Source organism: Lagenorhynchus albirostris, chromosome 14 (genome assembly GCF_949774975.1).
Source record: "Lagenorhynchus albirostris chromosome 14, mLagAlb1.1, whole genome shotgun sequence".
NCBI lineage: Eukaryota > Metazoa > Chordata > Mammalia > Artiodactyla > Delphinidae > Lagenorhynchus > Lagenorhynchus albirostris.
In genome coordinates this window covers 81,601,480-81,610,197 of record NC_083108.1, presented here as the reverse complement: position 1 = coordinate 81,610,197, position 8,718 = coordinate 81,601,480, and the positions used below count along the sequence as shown (strand labels likewise).

The 8,718-nt window shown below is 48.9% G+C and overlaps 1 protein-coding gene across 1 annotated transcript in view; it reads left to right on the top strand.

Moving 5' to 3' along the window:
* Positions 1-309: 309 nt before the first annotated feature.
* Positions 310-8,718, top strand: part of VPS37B (VPS37B subunit of ESCRT-I) — a 36,240-nt gene continuing 27,831 nt past the window's right edge. Inside the window, exon 1 of the mRNA XM_060170467.1 lies at positions 310-485. Within this exon, the coding sequence (XP_060026450.1) occupies positions 375-485 (111 nt within the window). The 5' untranslated portion in view covers positions 310-374. The remainder of the gene's footprint in view (positions 486-8,718) is intronic.

Genomic DNA, 8,718 nt, shown 5'->3' with positions numbered 1-8,718 from the left:
ATTTCTTTTCCTTGAGGAAAAGGCTCTTATGATATCATGGCGCGCACTCCTGTGCCGCAGTGATATTACCGCTGCTCACTGGGTCACAATCCTGTTCCCAGGTTCCTTTCCCTTCCCTTAGAAGCCCCCTACCTTTCCTCAGACAACCCCGCCCCTAACACGCCTCCCGCCAGGTGCCCAGACTGCTACGTCACGTCCGCCCGCCCGCGCGGTGATGACGTCACGGCCCAAGGGCTGGCGTCACGTGCCCCCCCTCTGGGGGCGGGCCTTCAGGTCGGTGCTTCCGGTCCGCGGAGCCTGGCGGCCAGAGCGGCGGCGGCGGCGGCGGCGGCGGCGGCGGCGGCGGCGGCGGCGGCGGCAGCCGAAACGCGGGGATGGCGGGTGCCGGGAGCGAAGCCCGGTTTGCCGGGTTGTCGCTGGTGCAGCTCAACGAGCTGCTGGAGGACGAGGGGCAGCTGACAGAGATGGTGCAGAAGATGGAGGAGGTGAGCCGAGCGGGGGCTCGAGACGGCGGCGGCAGCGGCAGCGGCGGCGGCGGGGCCTCGAGGGGACGCGCGGAGCCGGGGGCTGGCGGCGGGCTGGAGGTGGCCCAAGGCGGAGGCGGTCGCGGTGCCTCAAGTTGGGTTGAGGGGACTGGGAGGAGAAATGGGGGGTGCTCTTGAGACGGGGTCGGGGGTGAGGGGACTGAGGCTGGGGCGGAGCTGGGAAAAGCGTCCTGGGACGGGGCTTGCGGGGGCTGATGGGGTCCTGAGGCGGGGAGTGGAGCAGGGATTAGAGAGCCTAGAATGGGCATTTGGAGACGTGGATGACTGTGGCTGAGTCCGGTGGGGCGAGGAGGGAATTGGGGGTTCGAGACTGGGTTGGAGAGGGTAGAGGGGACGGTAGTTGAGAATTACGGGTGCCTGAGACTGGACTGAGGGGGGCGGGGGGGCGGGGGCTTGAGAGGTACAGGGGGACTGAGGCAGTTATTGGCGTCTGAGAATAGGTTTTGAGGTGCTGAGTGGACTAGCTAGATAGAATCTTAGGAAAGGATTGGGGGTTCCAAGATGAGTTTGGGGGCCAAGGGTCTGTACCTAAGTCTGAGAGGTAGTTCTGAGATGGGGTTTTAGGGTTGGGCAGAGGTCTCCAGGGTTGGGAGACACGAGGCCACGGACTTAACCCAGTTAAGATTTGAGGTGTCCATGTATCTGAGGGATCCTGAGTGTCAGAGGGACCCTCCAGGGTCTGACTTCATTTGGAAGTGGCCTTAACAGCGTTATCCCAGGGGGCTCTTCTCCAGGGTTTTGTGGGAGGGGTCTGAAAGGGCAGCAGGATGCCCTTTCTGGTAAGAGTTGCCCCGTCCGTGGAAGAAGGGAATGTGGTAATTCTAGTAGGGTAGCTTTGCCCCACAGTGTCTTTCCTTGCTGGGGCCAAGGAGGATTCAATCAGAGCTGTTCTGGGGGAGGAGATAAACTGGAGGTCGGGGGCTGACAGCCAAGCCCCACCTCTTTGATAGTGGAAGGGCTGCCCAGTCTCTGGAAGGCATGCCACTGGGTATCTGGGTATCTCACTGCATCCCATGCGGCGTGGTTTGTCCTCAGGGGTAACTGACTTCACTCTTGCGTTTGCAATGTGCGCTTTCTTTTCTCCTTTTCTCCCAGCCCTTTTGAACTCTTTCCCTGAAAGTCCAGTCCTGTGAGTCTGGGTCCTCTCCAGGCAGGTGGACCCAGGCCGATCCAGCTCTCCCCAGCCCATCTACCATTCCTACTCCTTTGTCTCTGAAGTCTGAGCCTTCCCACGCCTACAGGGCTGAGCTTCTCACCCAGAAGCCTGTGGGGGGGCTTTTGGCTTTCTTTCCGAAGAGGGAGTGATTGTTCAGCACTGAGCCAGCCCCTTTAAAAGGGGGCTTGTATGGAGGTTGCACATTCAAAATCACTGGAAAACCCTCAACAGATCATTGTCCTGAGCTACAGAGAGGCCACTGTAGTAAGATGGTATCAGTCTTTCCATTAATCCACCCCTTGTATTCCCGGGCTTTGTAACAACTTGGCACATACAACTTGCTCTGAGATGCAGTTTACCCTATTTATGGTCTCCATGTGGCGCTTTCCTTTTTAGAGAAGAATAAGTGACAAAATCCATCTTTCTTGACTGAATGAGAGTTTCATGTCTCCAAAGAAAGAAAATCTTTGCTTAGTTTCTCTGCTTTTCAGTTGCCAGGAGACCTTTTTGTTGATTGTCAGCAGGCATCTTTCTAGTTTAATAATAAAATGATAGGTATGTTTCTCTACTGGGTAACACTGCCTACAAGCTATTTTATTATATGTGACTATGCAGTTTCAGAACAGAGTACTGTAGTTATATTAGTAGAACATTAATAGAAGTAAACTGCTTTTTAGTGGAGGGAAGATTGTGGAGTCAGGTCATTCTGCTGACTCCGGCTTCACCTGTTTCCGCTACATGAGAAACTGGAGGTTACTATTTAAAGGGAAAGGCAAATTAATCTAGCAGGATTTTTTTGGGGGGGGGGTTAAAGGTGACCTTCATACCAGAGTATCCTATAGAAATACTGAGGGCCAACTCCTCTTGATTAGACCACACCGTTAAGTTCAGTTACTCAGCAGAAGTTTGTTCTTCAGGGTGTACTGCTTTTAGAACAAGGAAACTGAACGTGAAGACCGAAATACCTTAGCCAGGCAGCTCACCTAGCCACGGTCACCCTTTGCAAGTCCTGTTACCCTGATCGTGTGTGGTGCGTTTCTGAAGGAACTGGTGTGATGTGAACAACCAAAATTCTGACCGTGGTAGTTTCACTCAGCTACTAATCTTGTGTGTTGGTTTATTTGGGGATGGCTGTGAGACACAGTAGAAGAAAATACTTTGTGAACTGTCCACTCTTGACCAAATGGCACATTTATGATCTGGTGTTAAGGAACATTCGGGCTCTGGAATCATACACTCCAGGCCAGACCTGGCCACTGCCCGGCTGTGTGACTGCAGGCAGGTCACCTCACCTCTGTGAGCCTCTGCTGGGGAAGGATATATGAAAATATTTATTTCTTAGAGTTGATGTGGGGATTATGTGAAAGAGTGCACGTCAAGTCCTTAACACGGCATACAGTTAGTGTTCAATAAAGAGTAATTGCAATTAGCAATTTGTAGTTCTCTTTCTAGAACGATTACTGACAATCACGCGTACAGCTCATCCTGACCAGTTATAGGGTCTTATCTCAAGAATCTATAAAGTGAATTTTTATTTGGTGTTAGCCTAAGAAACATTTACCTTTCTGTGGTCAAAAGGATTATGTGTCTCAGTAGGACTAGAATGAGACAGTACATGAACAGCGCTTGCACAGTGAAGAATCTCTTAACCCTGAAGCAAAGGCTTTTTTTTTTTTTTTTTTTTTGGCCGAAGGAAGTGTTTTAAATTGTAGAGTAAGGCTTCTTCAAGCCTGAGGGGCTATTTTGTGGCGGCTGGGAAGTGTGGCTGGGTTTTGAAGGCATTCACTGTCAGGTTTAAGTACAGCTGTGCATTATGCTTCACTTACATTGTGTTAATTGTGGCATCTGAGCTTTAGTCCAGCTCGAGACTAAATTCAAATCATGCCTGAGCTGCAGACATTCTCATTTTCCCTGCCCGTGGGTTTCTCTTTTCCTGTTCCTCCTGTCTGTATGCAGTTCTCTAAATGCAGTACATCCCTAGTGGTTGTAGGTTCTTCCCTTGTGCTCTGGGCTGATGTTTGTTATGTACACGTTTTTATTTTTATTTAAAGTTATTTTTACATGGCAGTGGAATGTGCCTTTCTCATTCTGTCCACATTAACCCCATTGGACTTGCAGGGCACTCCCTTAAAAGGAACGGTCGCTTAGGGGATTAGGCAGCTAAACCGGACCTCCTGGGTCATTGCTCCCCGTGTGCTTTCTGAGGAAATGCTGATTGGTTGGTGTTAACTAATGATTCACTAAGGATTCAAATTCAGGATCTTTGTTCCTGGGGCAAGTGAAACTGCCTACAGGCAAAAACTCTGAGGGTCTGAAAAATAGATTGTTTTGTGGAAAGTAAAGAGTCTGGTCTGGAAGAAGCTGTTTCCCTAAGGCGGGTTCTGGTGTGATTTGTGTGGGGCTGCGAAGCTACTGCGGAATCACAATGGCTTATTGAAATGTACCGACCAGGGACTGCTTCCTCAAACAAGCTCTGAACACTGGTGGGACTGGTTTTTAGAAGCTAAGATTTAAAACCCTTGAGTGTCTGCTGCTGGAGTTTGTTTCTGTTCCTGTTGTACAATCATTATTGTATATATAAAGGCTTCAACTTTTATGTTTAAAACTTCTCTTCCGTGGACCTATGACTTTAACGCTTGTGTAAAAAATTACTAATGCCCCAGAATATTTTCTGAAATCCAGTATTATCTGACTTTTTAAAGAACCTGAGAGTTTTGTGACTTATTTTAAACTCTGCTTCCACTGTAAAGTGAGGATGGTAACCATGCCTGCCTTGTAAGGTTCTTGTGAGGCGAAGTGGAAGAGCAGGTGAAGTCACTAGAGGCTAGCGCCCTTTCTTTAAAGAGATTTTCTGAATTGTTAGTCTTAGGTGAAATCCGATCCCTTATTTCATGTAGTTGTTGTCTCCTTCTTCTGTATTGATCAGAAGTGCAGTGGGGGTGGTACAGTACAGAACTGGCTTTTGATACCAGCAATGTGACCTTTGGCAAGTATTCAGTCTTTCCAGTTGCAGTTTCCTCATTGAAAATAAAGGGGATAGTAGCAGTAGGCTACTCCGTAGGGTTGAGGGTTGTTGGGTGGACTAAGTGAGATAAGCCTTTAACATGCTTATCATAGGAACTTCCCTGGTGGCGCAGTGGATAAGACTCCCCCTGCTCCCAATGCTGGGGGCCTGGGTTCCATCCCTGGTCAGGGAACTAGATCCCACATGCATGCCGCAACTAAGGAGCCCACGTGCCGCAACTAAGACCCAGTGCAACCAACCAGTGAAACAAATAAATAAATAAATCTTTAAAAAAAAAAAGATGTTTATCATGGTACCTGGCACAGAGTGAACACTCATTAAATTGTTATTATTCAGTAGTATTGCCAAAAATAGAAGGCATAGTGTCCTTTCTGCCATTTCAAGAGATTCCATTTCGTTTAAATGCTGTGGAGCACCTACTGTGTGCGAGGCATTATAAAGGATAGAAGCATGAATAGCGTATAATCCCTATATTATAATTTAGGAAAGAAACCAAGTACACAGACATCAATACAAGAGAGAATAAGAGGTAGGGAGCTTCAGTTTGGGGAGGCGATGATGGCGCAGCAATATGAGTGTATGTAACGCTGCAGGAAACGTGTACTTAAAAATGGCTAAAGGGGTCAATTTCATGTTTTGTATATTTTACCACAGTTTTTTTGTTTTTTTAGAGAGAGAGAGAATAAGGAAAAGGCCACATGTGAATTGTAAATGACATTGAAGGTCAGATGAGAGGCTTCCTGGCTAGATTAGGTTCCTACTGCAAGAGATGGACTTTGATAGGCAAGTAAGATTTAAGAAAATAAATGATCAAATACAGTAATTCCTATACGAGGGTGTAGAATGATACAAGAAATATCTGTGTACCTGCAAGCGGCTTTGGAAGAAAACACGACCAAGCCAGAGAAGAGCCCTCTGTGCTCCATCCGGAACGTGATTCCCCACCCACCAGGGAGCCACTGTCTTGAATTAGGTATTTATTTCTCTGAGTAGTATTTTGACAAAAGTGGGGGCCCACGAAGGAGTGACAACCTGAGCACGGCACTGAGCAGGAAAGCACGGGACAGGTTTTAGGACTCGTTGAGTTACCAGATCAGATTTGCTAGTGCGAAGGGAAGTGATAGGAAATAAGGCTGGCGAGGCGGAGAGCCAGGTGAGAGCTCAATGGCGGTTCCTGTGGCAGCACTGAGTTTCTGTGACTCTTTGGAGCAGAGCAGCAGTGCGATCAGAAGAGCACTTTAGGAAGAATATTTTGGCAGCAGGGGCTGGATTGGCATGGCGAGGTTCAGGAAGACCAGGTCAGAGGTGGAAACGGAAGGGCAGGTGAGAAGAGGTTAGGATTTGAGCTAGAGTTCTGGGAGGGGAGATGCAGACCAGCTGGTTGGACCCCTTCACACCATGGTGCCCTTGTGGAGCTGTCTCTCCCCCTCCCCTGCCCACCCAGGGACCCCATCAGCTTTGCCTTCCAAATGTTCTCCCCCCCTCAGTCCCAGACACACGGTCCCTTAGCCTCTTGGTATGCCTCCTCGGTGGAATTTGAGACACATTTTGTAAGTCCCTTGCTTCCCTGTGTCCCCGACTGGCCTGGGGGTTCCATTTTATCACGTTTATCTTTGTGTCTTTGGCACCTAGCACATGCCTGGAGCACAGGATGTGCCCAGTTAGTGCTGCTGAGTGAGTGGAGGTAGCTGGGCTTTGAGTGGAAGTGAGAGGGTGGGCCAGAGCGAGGCTGGAGGAGGGAAGGGGGGGTGGTCCTTGAGACCGTGGTAGCCTGGGTGTGGGGGACAAGCAGGGCAGTTATGTGACATCGTCCGGCAGGCAGCTGAGTGCAGTTCTGGAGCTCAGGGGGATGCTTTGCTTAGACATACAAATTCGGGGGCTGACTTCGTCCAAGCACGTGTTGAAGTCAAGGAGAATATAGAAGTTTGAAAGGCCATGAGGAGTAATTGGGTTGGGAGAAGGAAAGAGGTGCCGTGGAAGGACACGGGTCCGATGACTCGACTTCACAGGCAAGTTGATGTCCTGTTGCAGTGCCTGTACCGTACAGATTAGTCAGGAGGAACCCAGAGACAGGCTGCACTGGTTGAGCCTCATTGTCATGTGCAGAATTGAGGTGCTCTTGAGCTAAGCCAGCCTCACTGTAGATTTGGCTTTTATCACAGTATTTGTAGCGGAATGTTGCTGTGGGGATCATGCCAGGTAGCAGTGCAGGGGTGTCTCTAACGACCTGTGCGTCAGCCGCGGCTCACAGATGTGATCGCTGAGGCTCAGAACATGCCGGGGCAAGAGTTCTAGCTGGTTTATTTCCTTCCTCAGCTGTGTGGGGTTTTCACATCCCATCATTATTCAGGAAAACCATCTTACCCAGTGGTACAAAGACAGAGGAAAGTTCTTTGTAGAGTTACTTCATAGGGAAGAGTGAAAATAGAGCAGTAGATGTAGTTTTGTTGTCAGTAGGTTACCTTGCAGTATGTCAGGGGAAAGCTTTTCAACGCATTTCTCATGGAATTGTGAGCAACGTTGTTCATTGTACCAAAGAGTGCATGTGAAGAGCAGATGTTTGAATAGTTGTTATATTACAAGCAGTGTCATAGTTAATGTTTCTTTCAAATCAAGTCTTTTATTATCTCCAAGGTTAGCTAATGGCACCTTGAGGTTATATTCATAACCATAGCCCAGGGCTGAGGTTGGCAGAGGAACAGTAAGTGCTAATTGGTGTTTGCCATCAGACAGCGGCTTTCATTAATGTGAGCACAGCTGAGGTAGGCTAAGTTTATTCATTTACTCAACCTTGATGGAACACCTTGCGTGTGGGGCCGGGGTGTGGGGCATGGGGTGTGAAGCCGCTCAGCCACAGAGTTTTCATCTTTTAGGATCTCGCAGGCATGCAAAAGCCAGTTTCAGGGTATGCGTGAGGACACGCCCTAGCGGGAGGGAGACGTGGTGAACCTTTGCAGGGCTCAGGGAGATCCTTGGGAATGTTTCCTGGAGGAGATGACTCATGAGCTATGATTGGAAGGGTGAGTTAACCAGGTAATGAGGGAGAAGGGCTTCCAGGCATGGGGCTGGGCTGCATGAACAGAGGCACAGAGGAAAGAAGCAGAGATTGTGTGCACAGGAATACTGCAGGCCTTGCTGGAGGGGCAGGGCAGGGCGTGGGGGGAACGAGGCCGGAGAGGCGGGCAGAAACCAGACAGCCCCATGTTTCCTGAGAAAGCTTGGGCTTCACTCTCCAGTCAGAGGGAGCCACGGGGGGATTTTAAACCAGGGAGTGGTGTAGTCATACTTGGCGATTTATGTAGATGATTCAGGCAGCCAGGAGAGGATGGATTTGAGGGGGTAAGACCAGAAAGCGGGGAGATCACTTAGAAGCTGAAAGAGGATTGAGAAAAAATATTTTCAGGCAGCCAGACCCTTTGACTTGGAGGCTTACACCGGACTCATTGCACAGCCTGCTGAGTCTTGCTTTGCATGCAATTCAGATAACAACGTGCTTGGTCCAATGGCTAATCTGTCAGTGGCAGATTTTTTAAAGGGTGTAGGAAAAACTAATAGAGCCAATTACACCATCCAGAAATAAATGAAGCTGCACAAAAAATGTTAAGCATAGGATTTGGGTTGTTAGAAGACTTCGGACACGGATTAACCTTTCTAAATATTGGTTTCCTCATCTTTAAAAGGGGAGAATTAAAATACCGTCCTTACGAGACTTTGGAGGATTAAATAAGATAATGTTTGTAAACTGTGGAACACAGTGCGTGACCATGATAAATGCCAGTAAGTGACGCTGTGGCGGCTGTGAATGAAGTGGCTGAGGCTGGTTTAGGGTAGTGCTTCCCTAATTCTGGGATTGTTAATGGCGATTACAGAAAGAGGGCTCTGTGGGCAAGAAATCTGGGGAATCTGCCGAAATAAGAGGGGTTTTGTTTTGCTTTGCTTTGTTTGGTTTGGTTCTTACAGCTAGTGTGTGTTGTAGTATTTCCCACACTTAC